The 18,172-nt window shown below is 46.3% G+C and overlaps 3 protein-coding genes across 11 annotated transcripts in view; 2 read left to right on the top strand and 1 right to left on the bottom strand.

Moving 5' to 3' along the window:
- Window positions 1-703: 703 nt before the first annotated feature.
- Window positions 704-4,438, bottom strand: LOC103638052 (rRNA-processing protein FCF1 homolog). The gene is made up of 9 exons (XM_020543962.2): window positions 3,650-4,438; window positions 3,500-3,565; window positions 3,315-3,420; window positions 2,719-2,761; window positions 2,548-2,620; window positions 2,237-2,324; window positions 1,260-1,316; window positions 1,080-1,158; window positions 704-965 (listed from the first exon to the last, which is right to left on the bottom strand). Exons 1-9 carry the CDS (start codon window positions 4,084-4,086, stop codon window positions 952-954), a joined length of 963 nt encoding a protein of 320 aa, XP_020399551.2. The 5' UTR covers window positions 4,087-4,438; the 3' UTR covers window positions 704-951.
- A 1,028-nt stretch (window positions 4,439-5,466) lies between these two features.
- LOC118473429 (uncharacterized) lies at window positions 5,467-6,273 on the top strand. Its single transcript, XM_035962806.1, has 2 exons — window positions 5,467-5,755; window positions 6,152-6,273. The coding sequence occupies exons 1-2, from the start codon at window positions 5,467-5,469 to the stop codon at window positions 6,271-6,273; spliced, it is 411 nt and encodes a 136-aa protein (XP_035818699.1).
- Window positions 6,274-8,769: 2,496 nt separating this feature from the next.
- LOC100281531 (glyoxalase/bleomycin resistance protein/dioxygenase) overlaps window positions 8,770-18,172 on the top strand; it is a 68,676-nt gene continuing 59,273 nt past the window's right edge. For 2 of the 9 annotated variants that reach the window (XM_035962246.1, XM_035962251.1), the window contains exons 1-2: window positions 8,770-9,318; window positions 10,211-11,761. Coding sequence is in view for 7 of the 9 variants with exons in the window: in XM_035962247.1 (XP_035818140.1) it covers window positions 11,769-11,935; window positions 13,681-13,813; window positions 13,902-13,958 (357 nt within the window). In the remaining 2 variants the exon portion in view is untranslated. 9 annotated transcript variants of the gene reach the window in all.

The raw sequence follows: 18,172 nt of genomic DNA, 5'->3' as shown, positions 1-18,172 counted from the left end.
AATGAACTGAGAAATTGTTGGATGGAATCAATATAAAAAGAACAGATTGGACAATAGTCGTTGGATATTTCGGTAAGATGCCTCTAACTTCACTGTGATAGCAGAAAACCGTCACTTTCTACATACTAAAGTCTGTGGACTATTTTATCTTCTTCCGCACGTAATCTTCACTATATTCAGATTCTCTTCACAACAGATTCTCTTCGTACCAAAAAAGATGTTTAGAAAAAACTGTCAGATTCTCAGAAAAGCTGTTCAAAAGAGTTGAACAAAACAGGCCTATGCAATGGGTTTGGTCATTCCTAGTGCCTCGATTGTACTTTTGCTTGCCTTTTGGTGGGTAATTTAGTGCCATTGTTGTACTCGGTATAAGCTTCAGTAGTGCTGAAGGAGATGCTAAGGATAGACATGGACCATTAATGTGTCAGGGGACACACTTTTAACATAATTTAGTATCAAAACAAGAGCCAGTGTTAATAGGTGCTAAACTTTAGCACTGCTCTTTCAATATGCTTGTTTGATTTCATGTGCTAAACTTTAGTAAAGTGTTGTAGCACTGTAGAAATACAAGGCCTAAATATCCAACGACTGTTGCAGATTGTTGTCGCCTCCGTTTCACATTATGAGGGACTCCTATGTTCATCCTCTATGAGAGATTCAGGAAGAGCCACTCTATTGGGATTATGGCTTGTAGCGCACAAGATTGAGAAGCAAAAGGGAGCAGGATACCCGATCTTTTAACAAAGAATTACTTCAGACATCCCGCAACATTGTAGAAATGATAAGGTTGGTACATAATAAAAATTTCTTAGTAGTTACAGTAAGCTCAACCTAGAAAGCAGCGTTCTTATCCTAGTCCTTGTCGTGGACTGAAACATGAAATAGTGACTTGGTCAGATGGACAAGTACCGCCATAGTATTACATCCCAGAACATCTCATGTCTGCACCGATCAGATTCTTGGTGCTGCAAGAATGCCAAAAAAGCATCAGAGTACTGCAATCTTATGTGATTGTAGGATATAAGCTAGGGACAGAGAGAACACAGTAACAAAGTTTGTCAGATGAAGATATCACATACCTCCACCAATTGTGGCCTCAGGGAGCCGTTCTATCGAATACCTATGTCTTGTGATGTACATGATTGGAACACCAGGAACCTGCAAGATTGGGGAAATGCCCATGGTACAAGCATGCATGAAAAAGCTTTTGCGATATTAGAAGCATGTCCTGAGCTATGAGCACTAAACACCAAACATACCTTTCTTATCCTCCTTTTCAAATCTCTATCACAAGTAGCAACTATGTAGCATTTGTGCTGCCACGTAAAATATATGGTTTAGAACAAATAAAACAAGATGCGTAGCATACAAGGTAAATAAACCAAAATAATCATTTGACTAGGTATTGTGAAGGTGAAGAATACAATCTAACGCAACGAAATGCACATTAATCAAAGCAAAAGCATAACAAATAGATCTATACATTAAGATAAAAAGAATAGGACATATCATCTATAGGTGCACACGGGTATTTGATATCACTCACATGCAAGTTCCAGTTGATTAACTAGGAACAAATTTGGATACTACATACAGACACAATCCTTTAGACAAGCATGGGAAAAGGATTTCAGCGGAGAAAACACAAGTGCTATTTTTGGTTCACCTTGGGAACAGATATAGTAAAATCTCTAATCTCGGAAAACATAGCATTCAGCCACACCTATCAAATATTGGGCAGATCAGACCCAGTGCCGTAGATTCCCACATGAGTGGGGTCTGAGAGAGGGATAAACCGAGGCAAGCCTTACCACGCAAATGCAAGTCTGCTTCGAACCCTTAGAACCCACATCATGGTGACTCAGTGAGACATCTCTCACCACTGCACCTGGCTGCCCTTCTACCTCTCAAAGATTGGGCAAAAGTAAATTCTAAAGCAATCAGACACCTCTCAAATGTTGGCTAAGCATAAAGTTTGAAATTTGAACAGCCAATGCTTCAAGAACTTGCATATATCTCTAAATTAACATTTGAAAAGAAACTAGGAATGTACATTATATACACAATTAATTCACTTTTGTGCCCAATGTCGCAGTTTACTAGTGATAAGTGTAAGTCACAAGTTCCCTAGCAGGAGCTATCTTACGAACTCGCTATAGAGTTAGCACTTAATAGAATACTCCCAGTACTCATGCTCCAAACAAACAAAGAGTGTTCAAGAAGAGAGAGCTTTTACCTGAGTGACCCTCTCCACAATGCAGTCATCAGCATAGGTTCCCTTGTGTGTGCATGCTAATCTTTGGAACCTAGGGTCCTTGGCAATTCTGTGAGGGAGGTAAATTAGATTGTGCAGATAGATGAAAGTTATGCTGAAGAATTGAGTATAACAGCAAGTACATGCAATCGACATCTTTATAGTGGAAGATAACAACAAGAGGCATAGATAAAAAAAACTAATCTAACCTCTATTTGAGACAATGAAGCAGATAAAGCCAAAAGAAGACATTAAATAACACAATGTGGGAACAACATTGGATAGGAGCACACCTCAAGGCCACACGATACTTCTGCCCCAGCTTTTCAAGCTCAGCCATAACACAGTCCGTGATACATGGGGTACCTTCATAACAAGGCATCAGAGTTGAAAAGATATTAAAGGGGTATCTCAGTTCACCAAAAAGATAATGGGAATGCAAGATAACAGAGTTAAATGCTTACATTTTGCATAAAGGCAATCCATCATTCCCTTCTCCAAATCCAGCTGCATGGGGGGAAAAGAGGATTTAGTCACAAATATGAGTGGCCCCATTATTATGTGTTATGTAGAATACAGAATTTAAAAATTAACTACAGTTAATGAATCAAATCCTGAGTTGAAGGGAACATTCTTAGCACAGCAACCATATCGGATGGGAAATCGAGACAGTTATAACATGATTCCCAGTCCCAGAGGGGTTGGCTGCTGTTTGTTTTGCTATTTGCTAAAACAGTAAAACGGATCACAATGCTTATATCCTAACTTACTTAACAGTCATCCTAACTATTTGTTTTTAATTTCCCTAAGGTTTCAGTATCTGGTAAGAGTCAGTAGCTCCAGCGAACAACGTGGAATTGTGCACGACATTTCTTGTGACAATACAACATACAGAGTACAGATAAGCTGGAACGGGTCAACAATCAATTAAATCCACCACATTAACTCAGTATCTTCAATTATTAACTGAGTGAAGCAGTGGGCATGCAAGTATTGAACCTCTGTTGCATAAAAAATATATCAGTGAAATAGGAGAGCAGCTGATAATTAAACGACTAACCTTATTCTGTATCGAGAAATTGATGAAGTTGGTATCCACAATCACCCGATACGGCGGCCCCAATGCTGTGTTGTAGCTGAAGAACAACGCCGACGAAACCTGCGGCCTGTAAATCACAGAAGAAAACAACATCAACAATCCAAACAAGCACAGGAAACCATTCCGAGCGCAAACACAACACTCACACATTCCGGCCGAGTTTCTCCTTGTCCGCGTCCTTCTTCTTGTGGTTCAGCACATCCTCCTTGTACCTATCATACACAAAAATTAGAATTTCCAGTAGCATGAACCTAACCATAGGGGAGCGGACTGGCAGCTGGAGATGGTTGCCTTACTTATTGATGGTTTTCTTGGTGATAATCTTCTTCACCGCCGCGAATTTAGGGCCCTTGCTCTTTGCCTTCCCCATCTCGAGCCAAACCCTAGCACCCGTAGCTACCTCGCGCTCTCCACGGCAGTCGGCGGCGCCTGCGTCTAATGCTGTCGAGAGGTCGGCGGAAGAGGAAGGGTTTTCGGGTTTCCGCCTCCGCAAAGGAAGAAGGCGGCTGCTTGGTGGGCTCGCTCTGGTTTGATAAGTTGGGCTTTTATTGCCCAACACGGCCCAAGTAGTCGAATTTGATTCGTTGGGTTTGTGTTTGCTCGCCATCTGGGCCGTTGGATGTGAGAGTGCTGCTGACTGCTGTCCTCGTTCGTTGACGGCCTGATCCGGAGGACTGGAGGAGGGAGGGACAGGGGCGGAGGGCCCGTTATGGCCAAGTATGGCCCGCGCCATACCTTAAATCGGCCCAGTAAAGAGCAAAACCTAGGTATTCAGTCCAACAACAGGCACGCGCAGCACAGCCGCCGCAGCACGCTCCTCACCTGGCCGGCCGACCGCCTGCTTGTCCGTCCGCGGCCGCGGTGGCCTCCGTCTCTGGCTCCTGCCTCTCCTTCCTGCTTGGCCCATTGGGCGTTGGCCGGCCGCTCGGTCTTGCTCCACTGCTCCGCGGCTCCGCCATTGGAGAAAACAATCTCGTGCTCCGGTGCTCGTGCTACTGGCTGCAGACTAGGACTGGGCATAAAACCCGAGCCCGAAGCCCGTTACCCAAAAAACCCGAACCCGTACCCGTTTAGCCCGATGCCCGTTACCCGAACAATTCCAACGGGTAACAAAACTGAATACCCGAACTAAGTTTGGGCCTAATCGGGTATTCACCCGCGGTACCCGAAATACCCATTCTACCCGAAATTAGGTATCACCCACCAGGCTGAGCGCTAGCCGTTGGCAGCCCAACAGCGGCACAGTCCACGGGCCACGCCCAGTTCAGCCTACTACCTGATGTCGCAAACTCACAACCGGCAGCAACTCGCAACCCTAGTCCCTAGCTCCCACAGGCTCCCACGCGCTTCAAGTCTTCCCAGGCGGCCGGCGGCATCCTCCTCCTCCCAGTCCAAGTCTAAGTCCAACCAAGGCTCCAACCCTCCCAGGCAGGGGCGGAGGGCCCATTATCTCTACAACTATTAAGAGTCATCTGTAGACTGCCCCCGCTCTCCTCTGCCTCCCGCGGATCCCGTCGCCCGCACGCACCCAGCCGGGATTCCCCGCCCAACGCTCGCGCCCGCAACCACCCAGCCGCGATTCCAGGCTCTCCCCAATTCTAAGCGAGACGGGGCACAGGAAGAGGAGAGCCTAAAACCCTAACCCCTCGAATCGGATCCCGCCGCCGGAGCGCGGAACCCCGCCCCGGCCGTCATGGAGATGGGAGGGATGAGCGATGTGGAGCGGCTGTTCTTCTTCGACATGGCCTGCAAGAACTCCGAGGTCGCGTACGAGCAGAACCCCAACGACGCCGCGGATGGAAGGTTGCCAGTCCACCAAATCGCGCGGATGGAAGGTCCACCTGCTCCTCGCCGCTCCCGCAAATCAGCCGCGCAGGTCCAGCTCGGCCCGCATCGCCGCCGCCGTCCTCGCGGCCGCATCGCCCCCGCACCCCGCGCCACCAACGCCCGCGGATGGAAGGTTGCTCCACCAAATCGCGCGGATGGAAGGTCCACCACCTCCTCCTCCTCTCCCCAAATCGTGCATCCGCCGCGCCCTCAAATCCGCGACGGGCGCGGACGCCTCCCTCTCCTCTGCCCCACCTCGCGAGAGACGAGGTAGCGGGCTAGCGGGATGGCGTCGCCGGTTGTAGCGGATCTTCCTCGGCGTCCTCTCCTCCTCGGCCGCCACTCCCCACACTCGCTTCCCGTGGGCTGCGCGGGTGAAGGAGTGCGCGCGTGCATACGTGCGGGTGGTTGGACTGGGATCTGCTGCTGGGTGGGGCGCGGGATGGCGTCGTTTGCTGTGTCCGGCGCGAGGCTCGGGGTCGTGCGGCCTGGCGGCTCGGCGCGATCTGGCGGGGAGCGGAGGAGTGCGGTGGACTTGCCGTCGTTGCTCTTCAGGAGGAAGGACGCCTTCTCTCGTACGGCTCGCTCCCTCGCTCGCTCGCTTCCCCCTCCCCCTCTATTCTTAGTCGGCTGGTCGCCGACTCTTTTTCGCTTTTCTCCCTCTACGCTTGTGTGACGTTTGTGCTGGCCTGGATCCTGAGTGGTTCTGGTTCTCATACGTGCACGCATTTTTTTCTTATTTCTATGTCTGTATTTTGACCAGTGGAAGCCATCGAGCGCGGTTCCTAAACTCGGATCCTGCATTTTGTTGCGGCGATATGCGTCAGTGTTTCCGGTCGCTGCAGCGATACTTCCAATTTCTATGCCGATGGGTTTCCTCGTTTTCTTCTTATTTTGTTTCCTCGTCGTCGCAGCCTGCAAATTGGTGGTTTCTTGGTTCTTATCAGTGGAGCTGGCTTTGGAATTTGCAGGCACCGTTCTGAGCTGCGCTGGTGCTCCTGGAAAGGTGCTGGTGCCTGGAGGTGGCAGTGATGACTTGCTTTCCTCCGCAGAGCCTGTCGTGGACACTCAACCTGAAGAACTACAGATTTGATTGTCCCCTTCTGTGCCTCCATGTGAATTTTCATATCTCGTGCTTTTCTTAGTTCATTTGATTGTCTTGTCTTTTAGAATGAATTGATGATAAACAATTCCCTTTGTTATAAAAAATCATGAGTGTTGTTCTGGTTCTTTGAGGACTTCACATTGCTTTAAATTAATTAAAGGCAAATGTCATGAGTGTTGTTACATTTGAAGGCAATGTTTTTTCAAGAACCACACAAACTAATTCGTAAAAGGCAAATTTATTTCTTTGAGGACTCCACACAAACTAATTGGCTTCAAATGTTTTTTTCAGGAACCTTTCAGATGTCTTTTGGGAAGCGATTCGTAAAAAGCAATTTTTGTCCCTATATCAGGGCCTGAACACGAAGAACGTTCAGTCTTTTGTCTCCTCGTTTTTTTATTTTTATGGGTATAGCTATTTTAAAAGACTCTACTTGGAGAAGAGTGGAGCAAAGTCTATTGGAACAACAGCCAACTTGTTAGTTGCAGCTGCTGCTGGTGCTTGTACTGTTATCGTGACACAGGTAACTAATGCTATAGGTTTGCTGAAAATTAATCTTGGCTGCCTGGTCTTATATGTGCTTCTTTCCTACCAGCCATTAGATACAGCAGCTTCTAGGATGCAGACAAGTGTCTTTGGAAAGTCTAAAGGGCTGAGAGAAACTCTTGCAGAAGGTACTTGGATGGAAGCATTCGATGGCTTAGGCATTTCCATTATATTGACTTGCAATCCTTCTATTCAGGTATCAAACTTGGCAAGGTTCTTGTATAATGAATATTGTAGGACTATAAATTGATAATATGAGCTATGGTGTGTCAACTTTTTGTTTATAAACAATTAAATCAAATACTGAAGATTGTGTTAAAGAGATATTATACTCCGAACAGACTCCGAAGGTGTTCAGTTTTTATTATCTGACATTTTTCACGTCAATAAGACAACAAGCAAATATAGGCAGGGGGAAAACTTGGGAGCATAGATTTGGACATGTATATGATATGCTTCTGCAATATTACCATAAAATATCAGATGTGTAATAGGAATATGACTATCCCGAAGCAGTAACGGGAACACTTGGATACCTGCTATAACTTGTTTTTAAATTAATTAAAGGCAAATGGGACAACTTTAGACCTTAAAATTGCAGTTCTTTTTATCAAACCTTCAGCATGACAAAAAACCTAGGTAGTAACAAAAGAAGGGTTTGGCCAATTGTGTGGTGCCATGAACAGTATAAGCCTATGGTTTACCTAGCTATATGCTCATATAAGGATGATGCAGAATGCTCGGCTATTTTAGTTTTCATTCAGCATGGTATGACAACCCCAATAGTAAAATAATATATAAAAACATATACATAGGGCGGTACAAATGGTAGCTCAACTCATTGATTTTGCTAGCCTGTATGACAGTCTTCTAAATTTTGTAGTTGGCGTTTGTATTTAGTTTTTAGGTTTTATATGCTGCACTTTTAATTTTTTTAAATCACGAAAATATTTCCCTGTCTACAAAGTTATTTTTTCTATTATGGTCTCCACCCCGGTCATAATTCTGTTAGTTATGTGAAGCCACACCAGAGACACTTTTTAGCTATACCAGATATTCACCATCAGAAAAAGTACCATAATGACTATCGTCCTGTAATAGCAATGATTCTTGTTATCTTTTTTTTGTAACATGATAAAGAACCTCCTTAACTTTGAGCAAAAGGTTTTGAACCTCCTCAACTTTGAGCAAACCTTTGTGTTGATCCTGCACTCAGTTGTTTGAAACATTTTTCCCTCTCACTATCAATCATGTGCTGATCTTACACCTAATGTATCATTTTTAGGTTTGATGCTTATTCCATTCCTTTATCATCTTACGAATAGGTACTCAAATTGAAAGATCAATTTGGTGGTACAATATTGAATCTATTGCGTCGGCTCGAGCTTCACTTGATCGAGAGGTGGTGGAGCAAGAAGGTGTTGGTAGCATACTGGGTGCAACCAAGGTTGGCCTTGCCGTGGAACAATTGTGAGAGGACATCATGGTGGCAGGAAGTCGAAGAAGGTGTTTTTTACAAGATCAAGATGAGGTAGTGGAGCAACGCACCAGAGATCAATTGAGGACAATCACAGATGATAATGTCGTGGAAGAGAGGCTACTAAATGCTAATCAAATCCTTTTGTATATTTTTGTTCCTACTTGCTAGGACCCCTTCTATTGTTGGAATGATCTTCTTGGTAGCTTTTCTTTCTCAGATCTAATTATACTATTGATTTACATAAGTGGCATATGCACACTATGTATGCCATCTGAATTTGCGCATTGTCAGCAAAGGAAACCTCTGTTTTATTCATTGGTCAAACTTAAGAAAGAAAAAAAATATTGTCAAAGGAAACCTCTGCATTGTTTACATATGTGTCATATACAATGTCCTTTTGATCTTTTTTCTTGGTCTTGCTTAAAGCTTGTGAAATTTTATTGAATTTTATGCACTGTTGCAACGCACAGGCATCGTCCTAGTGGCTCATTATGGCCCAAGCCATAAAAAAAAAAGGTCCGCCGGCCCAACATCTAAACCCTAATCACTGCCGCTCCGAGCGACCGCGCCTCCGCCCGCCGTCCGCCGCCCTAACACTGCCGACCTGTCGACTGCCGTCTGCTCAGCCGGCCAGCCACTATCCGCCGAGCGCCCGACGGCCCGAGCAGGCGAGCAGCTCCGCATCGCGCGACGTCCCAAGCAGGTGAGCAACCAGGGGCAGTAAAGGCGTTCGCGCGACGTCCAACAGTGCACCTGCGCGCGCGACGTCTCGCTGCTTTCTCCAACTCCTGTTCGGTATCGCCGTTTCTCGCTTGGAGGTTGTCCTGTAGCGGGGACGACCGCCCATTCCGGCGCCCGCTCTTCTGCTCCTCCTCGCCTTCCTGTTTCTGCTGCGGGGAGTTCTTCCGCCGCGAGCCGGGACACCGTCGCCGCCGGCCGCCCGCTGTCCGACGCGCAGAGCCTCGTGTCCAAGCGTGGCAAGTTCAAGCTCGGATTCTTCCGTCCAGGTAACTCTGTCGCCCCTAATTAACTTCATTTCGTACGATAGCTGTGTCTGAGAAATGTGTCGGTAGGTGTGTAGAGCCATACCTAAATTTTTTTTCGTCCTCCGCCACTGCTCCCAGGCGGCCAAGCGGCCAGGCCAATCCTCCCAGAGTCCCACTCCCAGGCTCCCAGGCTCCCAGGCGGCGTCCTCCTCACTCCTCTGTCCTCTCCCAGTCGGCCAGTCCCAGGCGGCACCACGGCACGGCGCACGGGCACCAGCAGGCAGCACCGGAGCAGCCGGCCAGTCGCCCAGTCCCACTGCTCCACCTCCACTCGCGCACCAGCAGGCAGTAGGTAGCAGGGGCGGATCTCCACCCGGGGCTGCCTGGGCTGCAACCCCGGTCGTCGGCAGTCACGGCCCAGTAGAGGCCCATCCTCGCGCGACGCGACCTAGCGATAGCCGTCCTGCGTCCAGCCTCAGCTCCAGCCGCCGCAGCGCCGCTCCCTGCCGGCTGCTTTCTTCTACCCTCCTCGGCACCTCCTGGCTCCTGCGTCCTGGTCCTGCAGTCCTGCCTCCTCTCCAGCGCGCTCACCCGCGGCCCGCCATCGCCAGGCCGCCACCGCCAGCCGCCCAGGCGCTCGTGGCTCGCCCCGTCGCCCGCCACCCGCAGCGCGCTCGCGGCTCGCCCGCCAGGCCGCCACCGCCAGGCGCGGTCACGCGGAGGCGCCAGCCGACAGGACAGCCGTGGAGCGCAGCTGCGCAGGCCACAGCAGCCCGAGGCCCCGAGCGGCAAGTTGTGGGGGGAGGAATTTCCAATACGTCGTCGCTGGCATCCTGTCGTGACGTCTTGTCTGCATTCCATTACTTAAGCAATGGGTTTGTTGATTCCAGTGCACGGGTTGCTTGTCCTGCAGGAGGCGATGGATTTCTCTTAGTGTCGCGTTCATTGGGGTTCTGGCGTTCGTGCTTGGTGTCATCGCCGAAAACAAAAAGGTCTGCCCTTTCTCCTGTTACATGAGCACTGATCATTATGCCTTTTCGTTTTCCTCGCCAAGTATGGTGAATCCAGCGTGAGTTTAGGCGAATTTCTCGATACTGAACTGTGAACAATGGTCATCTTAATAGCATTATTCATATTACTATATCATAGATGTTGTTAACAATTTTTACTGAATTTTTTTATATAGTCTTAACTTAGTAGCCCCCCTCCTGGATCAATCCTGGATCCGCCACTGGTAGGTAGTAGGTAGCAGCCAGCTCCTAGGCAGCACCGCAGCAACCAGCAGGGAGGCACCGCGGCAGGAGGTAGATGTCCTGCTGAATATAGAGGTAGAATATAACTGGTATAGTGTTTACTTCATATGTCCTGCACTCCTGCTGAATATAGAGCTAGATGTCCTGCTGCATTTGTCACTAATCACTAGGAAATTTGTGGATGGTTAACTTTCTTTGGCATAATACCATTTGCAGGGCCTCGGAACAGTAGCTATAAACTCAATGCTCAATTCTCGGAACAGTAGCTATAAACAGTAGCTATAAATTTGTGGTTGGTTTTATTTCAGACAAGCACGACCACAATCGGATAGGAAAACTGCTTTAGTTTGGATTAGTTCTTAAGACAATTCAATGCTCAATTCTGGGTTTTTTTACTTATTTACCTATTGCATATGAAACTCGGTGGATGTAAATTGTAATCCCTTTATTTAGGCATTGTTATGTAACTCTAGTATTTTGTGATTCCATTGTCATATAGATGTCTTGTATATGATTTATAGTAACGGGTACCCGAAATTTACCCAAACCCAAACCCGAATTTGCGGGTACCCGAAATTGCGGGTACCCGAAAGTTCGGGTACGAGTATGGGTTCTACTGCTGGAAACCCGAAATCTAAAAAACCCAAAAAACCCGACCCGAAATTTCGGGTAAACCCGAACGCCCAGTCCTACTGCAGACTGCTTGCTAAGTTGCTTTGCTCAATTTGCTGCTTGCTAGCCTTCTACAGTGCTCCGGCTGCTTGCCTGGTTGCTTGGCTTTGGCTAGTTGGCTTAGTTGCTCGCGTAGTTGCGTTGGCCGCGTTGCTGCTTGCAGTTTCTGCTTGCTTTGTTGCTTGCTATTTGCAAATTTAGCTGCCCTGCAGTTGCAAATTGCAATAGATTCAAGCTCAGCAAGGTCGGCAAAAAGAAAGGCTCTAGAAAGAGGTAGTTGTGTTATGTGTAACAATATTGTCTATACATTTTTTTTATTAAATTTAGCTCTTTATTTTAATGCTAATGTATGCTTGCTCTTTGTTTGACAACTTATATTTGGTTAAGTTACTGATTTGACATATAATCTACAAGGAATTCTTCATCTAAGGTACTTCTTAATAATGTTTTTATACTAAATTTTGTTTTACTGCAAGATATATTTTTGTCATTGCCATACCTTATTTTTAGGTCGTGCTCCGCCACTGGGGAGGGAGGTGGTGGGGAATGGCGGCGGCGACGCTCCGGTGGGTGCTGCAGCTGCACCGGGACGTACCGCGGGCAGCACGGTTCTACTCGGAGGGTCTCGACTTCAGTGTAAACGTCTGCACGCTCCGCTGGGCCGAGCTGCAGTCGGGGCCGCTCAAGCTCGCACTCATGCACACCAACGACAGGTGCGGCTACTGCTGTTTGTTTATACCGCGCTCTCCTCGTAGTATTATCCTCTTCGTATAACTTCGGCCTTCAGATGGATGCGGATTCGGATTTGTGTGAGGTTCATGTGTTCGATGAAATGTGTGTGTGCAGCACTTGGTTTTATTTAAGTTCTGAAAACTTGGGTGATGGGCTGCGAGATTAGTGAAGAATCAAGTCAGTTTTCATATGACAGTCGTGTCAACTTTGGCTCGAGATACCTTGCCCTGGAACTTCTCCTGCGGATATTTTTTTTTGAAAGCAAATGGTAGGAGCTATGCCTTCATTGAAGAGGGAAAAGAGTTATAGAAACATGATCACAGATCTCACACACACCAGGAGCACACCTCCTCCTGCATAAAAAGACCCGCAGGTGAAACTAAGAGAATATCAAACACAATAGGCGAGGCTGCTAGTGAACATCAGCACTCATATAAAGCGAAAGACTCTTTTATTTTCCCTGCACCCACCTGCAAGGCTGCAACGCCGACAGTGAGCTATTCTCGAAAATCCTTTTAATTACGCTCTTTCCAAATGTTCCACATGAACATGATGTAGATCGTGATTCCATCGAAGTCTCTTCTTCAGTCTTTTGTGATGAGAGAGGTTGTCAAACCCACCACTCGCTGATGCTGTCGAAATTTGATGGGTCTACTTGCTGCAGTAAGACCAGCCCTTTCCCAGGAGAGGATCTGGTTCCAGATATCGAGAGCGAAAGGGCATTGCAAGCAGAGGTGGATTTTAGGTTCTATAGGTCCTTGGCAGAGCGAGCAAGAGGTTTGGTGTGGCCATCCACGGCGGGCTAGATTGTTGGCAGTGAGCAGCTTATTCTGAATGAGAATCCATGCAAACAAATTGCACTTCTCAGCTCTTGCATTCCAAATGTGGTTAACCTTGTGGCGTCTATAAGTACCCAGTAACTTCTTCTGTGGATATGATCTGTCGATCTGGCGGTTCAAAATTCCTTCTTTTTATTTTCACTAGCATCTATCAACATAGAGGAGTAGTGAGGCAGGCTAGCTTCGCTGCATCCTGGCGAGGGGGGGGGACGCTAAACTAATCTCGTTTTTGTGTGTAGGAGTGCCCGCCAAATGGAAAATGTCAACGAATCCTTCATTTGTGGGCAATGATTTGCACTGCAGGTTGATAGTGGGCTTTGAGCAAGCTCAGACTTTCGAGTAAAAGTTCTTTATGTTGATCAGCTTGGTCAGACTTACAATAGGACATGTACCAAAGAACATAACATACAACACAAACTTAGTGACCCCATAAAGAAAATAACTCTGAAAGTGAATTGTATGGAAGGAGTGTTGGATCTATCGCATGAAAATATGAGATCCATGGAAAAGTAGACCAAAACATACTGGACAAACTTTGTGACCCTATAAACATAACAGCTCTGAAGTGTTGGATCTGGGAGGTTGCCAGTTCTTGGGAAAAAATCCCAAACATTGCTTGAAAATGATACTTCAACTCTCCAATACATTTCATAGTCCTCGTTACAATCTTGCTATGTCAAAGGCAGTGCATGAAAACAAGTGACCCCCCCAAGAGTCAAAAGAAATTGCTCTCCTTGGAGCTTTTCTCAGTTTTTTGTGTGGATTTCAAATTCCATCATCACATAAACATAAGCTACACAAAACACATAGGGGATCCCCCCCCAATTGGCCAGTGCATGAAATCATAAATTCATAACTATTATCTTATATTCTGTACATGCTTGCAGTAATCTTGCATCGCAGAGAGTCTATTCTTCAATGCTCTCCTTCACTGTACCAGACATAAACAGTGCCGTATCGAAGCTAATGGCATTGGGAGCCGAGTTGGATGGGCCAATCAAGTATGAGATCCATGGAAAAGTATTGTCTCTATATTCCCATGATTTCCATTTATGTATTTCAGGACGCAGAATCATTTACATGACGTTTCCTGTTTCTTCCAACGCAGGTTGCAGCACTGCGATGCATCGATGGGCACATGCTAGGCCTGTACGAGCCAGCTTGAAGAACTCGTGTCACAACGAAAGTATTGAGAAGTTCCATTAACCACTCACTGAAGACTGATGTGTATGTCCGACAAAAGATCTTTCCGCGTAAGACAACTTACTGGGTCTGGTGTGCATGAAGTGGCAGAACTCCTTTTGTTAGCAAAATCACGAGAGACACGGTGGATGGTTTGCAGTCTACCATTCTCTTCCTCGTGCTGCTGGTTATGATACACATTTTTCTCGAACTGAATGTGCCTAGCAGGTCGTCGTGGTAAGCTGAAGCCAGGTTTCAGTGGTCCTGCTCGGTCATGGCCTTGCTTCATGGCATTGTGCCAGTACATCTAATTCAAGTTTCAGTTGTAGTTTGACTGACATTACATGTGTGCGTAGTTTCAATTTGCAATTCAAGTGCAGGAGTGCTCTGCCCCTGATCATCCATGTAATTGAAATTCTTCTGTAAGCATTTGTTCTGACAGTATAATTGTGGACCATAAAGTTGCTATTAACTTGTGTGTAGCTGCACTGTTCTATTTTTTTCACTTTTAGGGCCCGTTTGGTTTCCTTTAGTCTAGGGACTAAAATTTAGTTGGAAGACTAAAGTTTAGTCCCTACCCTGTTTGGTTCTGGGACTAAAAATATTTAAAAAATATTAAATGAATCATAAGAGGACCAAATACCTTTTAGTATTCTCCCGCCATTAGTGCAACTGAAATAAAGAAGGGCAAAAAGTGGAATTAATATGGTTTAGTCCCTTTTAGTCATCCCTTGAGGGACTAGATAATAAAACAGTTTAGTCCATATTTTAGTCCCAGTGTTCGGCTATTTAGGGACTACCAAACTGGGCCTTACTACTCGTTTGGTTCCTTTAGTCACTAGACTAAACTTTAGTGACTAAGTTTAGTCACTAAAGTACATTGTTTGGTTTTAGTGACTAAACCGGACTAAAGAACATTAATTGTTGTGAATAATGACTGTATTACCCCTATTAATTAGTGGATGTTTGCTGCAAGAAGAAAGTGTAGAGGACAAATAAGGTAAAAATCCTAATTTAGTCCCTTTTAGTCATTGCGAACTAAAGTTTAGTCACCTCACTTTAGCTATCATGTTTGCTTATTTAGTGACTAAAAGTAACTAAATTTTAGTCACTAAACTTTAGTCGCCCCAAACTATAGATGGCCAATAGTGTCGGGCTAATCGGGACATCACGGCACGTCATGGCCCGATGGGTACTGTTGTGCCTGGGCCGAGCACCGGGCACGCTGGGCCGGCACGGGCACAGCCCGATTATCCCGGAAGCACGGTTAGCCCGCTCTGTTTGTTAACCTAAAACACGTCGCCCCCTCCCCCCCATCGGGCCCCGCCTCGTCAGTCTCACTCGCTTGCCTCGCCTGTTGTCTCTCGCCCTCCTTCTCTCCGTCTGCGATTTAGGGGCGATTTTGGGGGGTGATTCATCGATTCGTCTCCACCGCCGCTTCACTGTTCGACTCCGCCGCCGCCTCACCTCCGGGTTCGAGCCTCCGCCCTCCGGTAGGGTCCTCCACCGCTCCCTCCACCTCTGGGCTCTGGCTTCCCCTCACCTGGTGGTTGCTTGGCTGGTTGTTCGGTCACGGATTTGGTTACGCCGTTACGGTAAGCTTTCGATGTTCGTCTTCTTCTTCCTCTAGTCGACGTCTCCGACGAGTTTGAGACTTCTTAATCTGGTGCTTGTTCTTGTGATCTGTGCTCAATCCCAAACCCTAATCTACTCTATTGCCTTCTTGCTCTGTGATTGTACCTGTGAGGGACCGATTTGGTGCTCCGGCTTTGGTAAGTGCTTAACCTGTTCTTGTGATCTATGTTTGTGATCTGTGTTCGAACCATAAACCCTAATCTACTATAATACCTTCTTGTGATCTTGTTCTCTGATTATAGCCGCCGTGAGGGACCGATCTGGTGCTCCGACTTTAGTAAGTTCTTAATCTGGTGCTTGTTCTTGTGATCTATGCTTGTGATCTGTGTACCAACCCTAAACCCTAATCTACTCTAATACATTCTTGTGATCTTGTTCTCTGATTATAGTCGTCGTGAGGGACCGATCTGGTGCTCCGGCTTTGGTAAGTGCTTAATTTGGTGCTTGTTCTTGTGATCTTTACTTGTGATATGTGTTTGAAGCCTAAACCCTAATCTACTCTGATTATAGCCGCCCGTGAGGGACCGATCTGGTGCTCCGACTCTAGTAAGTTATTAATCCAATGCTTGTATTTGTGATCTGTGTTGGTTCGAACCCTAATCTAACTATCTTCTTGTTATGTGATTGCTAAACATCTTCATTGATGATTGAAAGTCGCCTAGAGGGGGGTGAATAGGGCGAATCTGAAATTTATGAACTTAAGCACAACTACAAGTCGGGTTAGCGTTAGAAATATAAACGAGTCCGAAAGAGAGGGTGAAAAAAGTGTCAAAATAAAAGTTGTAGAACTTCAAAAGTTATTTATCTTTGTAGTTGACAACTTTTTTATTTGAATTCGTTTAGGGTCTCAAATAAGCAATTTACACTCAAATGGTTGTAATATGTGGAGAAAACAACTACAAACTAGACACAAGGCATGTCATAGACGGAGTGGTAGTGGAGGGTACGCGCGAGGGTGAGGTCTACGGTTCGAATACTAACAACCGCGTAGCGCGCGAATTTTGCGCGAAAAATGCCGCGACTTTCGACGGAGACGGGCGGGTGGGGTGGTCCTAATACAAATAAATTTTTTACTATTTTTAAAATATGTTTTATGTTTCCTGGAAACGATTTGCACTGGCGGTTTTATTACGTCGACCGCCAGTGAAAATCGATTTTCACTGGCGGTTTTATTACGCCGACCGCCAGTGAAAATCGATTTTCACTGGCGGTCCTCAGTTACCCGCCTGTAAAAATGATGATTTCTACTGGCCCCTAGCACTGGCGGTTACGAAAAACGCCACTATAAATAGGTTTACAACCGCCACTATAGAACTTCTCTGTACTAGTGCTCCATGCTGGCAAGAAGGATGGCATTAGCACATTTCTCCCCACGCAGGCACGCAGCCAAGTTGACATCGAGATCAAACTGATAGCACCAGTCCCAACCTCAGATGCCTCAAGTATAACACCTTGTGTATCATTATCAGCATTCCTCAAGTAAAACAGTTTTGGCATCATCATCAGCATTCGGTAGGTATATGGGTGTCGTGGGGAGAACATAACGAGAACTCACAACTGTTGGTCACTCTAACTGAAAATGATGGGACACATGAAAGGAGTTCTTTTTTTCTCTCTTTTTAAGAAAAAAGGTAAATAAGGGCCAAGCCGCATAAATGTGGGGAAACGCGCAAGCAGGCGGTCAGGTGCCCCGCGTGCGGGCGTCGGGGTGCCTGGAAAATATTCAGAAACAAAACAGTGAGAGAACCACTTGGAGGAAGAAATAGAACAAGTGACATCCAATCATTACAATTATTAGAGGCATCGAACATTACTGAACAAACATATTCAAATAGCTCAAAGAACCATGAAATATAAGTGAACAAAGTTAACGGATTGCAACAGAATCATTGCTAATAATTGAAATAACCTAGATCAAAGAACCAAGAGATATAAGTGAACAGAGTTAATGGATTGCAACAAAATCTAACCAAAGTACATATATGCCTGGGACAATATAGGAAATAACATGCCCTGGTAGCATAGCCGCAAGTTCCATAAACAACAGCTAATTAACAAATTTGTATTAGGACATAAAACTGGATGGAACCAAACCATCTTGCCCCTTCCTTTATAATCGAGCAAGAAATGCAATTTCATCTGTAAAAATCAATCACACCATTCTCAGAGTGAACATGAACAAAACTACCTCCAGCAGACATGCCAGCAGCGACTCTAACCTCATGATTGGTTGTCCGCATACGCACATGCAGGCTTGTCCGAGCTTGGCTCGCGGGAGATGCAATATTCCCACGTTTCTGTGCGTGCAGGCAGAGAGCCACAAATTGGTCTGTGCTGCACCAGCAGAAGCAGGCCCGCTCGCTTGCGTGCAGCCATTCAAACATGTGCTTACCTGAAGTCAACGCATACCCTGCGCCTAGTTGTAAACAGTTAAGCACGCATCCAACCAAACACACTGTAAGTACCACCAGCATACCAAACGCAACGAACCGGTGTTTGGGGAGCCCCAGCATGTCTCTAGTCACCAACCCAGTGCCATACCTCGTGTACAGTAGAGTACCG

This window comes from Zea mays, chromosome 9, assembly GCF_902167145.1.
Source record: "Zea mays cultivar B73 chromosome 9, Zm-B73-REFERENCE-NAM-5.0, whole genome shotgun sequence".
NCBI lineage: Eukaryota > Viridiplantae > Streptophyta > Magnoliopsida > Poales > Poaceae > Zea > Zea mays.
The sequence above is the reverse complement of the archived record's forward strand: the minus strand, read 5'-3'. Positions and strand labels throughout refer to the sequence as shown.

Bases quoted from the DNA above. Each gene is read 5' to 3' on its own strand.
- LOC103638052 (XM_020543962.2), bottom strand. From the start codon at position 4,086: ATGGCGCGGGCCATACTTGGCCATAACGGGCCCTCCGCCCCTGTCCCT. The intron at 3,566-3,649 runs GTAAGGCAACCA...TGTGTATGATAG, and splicing joins ACCAAGAAAACCATCAATAA to GTACAAGGAGGATGTGCTGA. The intron at 3,421-3,499 runs GTGAGTGTTGTG...TGTGATTTACAG, and splicing joins GAGAAACTCGGCCGGAATGT to GCCGCAGGTTTCGTCGGCGT.
- LOC118473429 (XM_035962806.1), top strand. From the start codon at position 5,467: ATGGCGTCGCCGGTTGTAGCGGATCTTCCTCGGCGTCCTCTCCTCCTC. The intron at 5,756-6,151 runs GTACGGCTCGCT...TGGAATTTGCAG, and splicing joins GAGGAAGGACGCCTTCTCTC to GCACCGTTCTGAGCTGCGCT.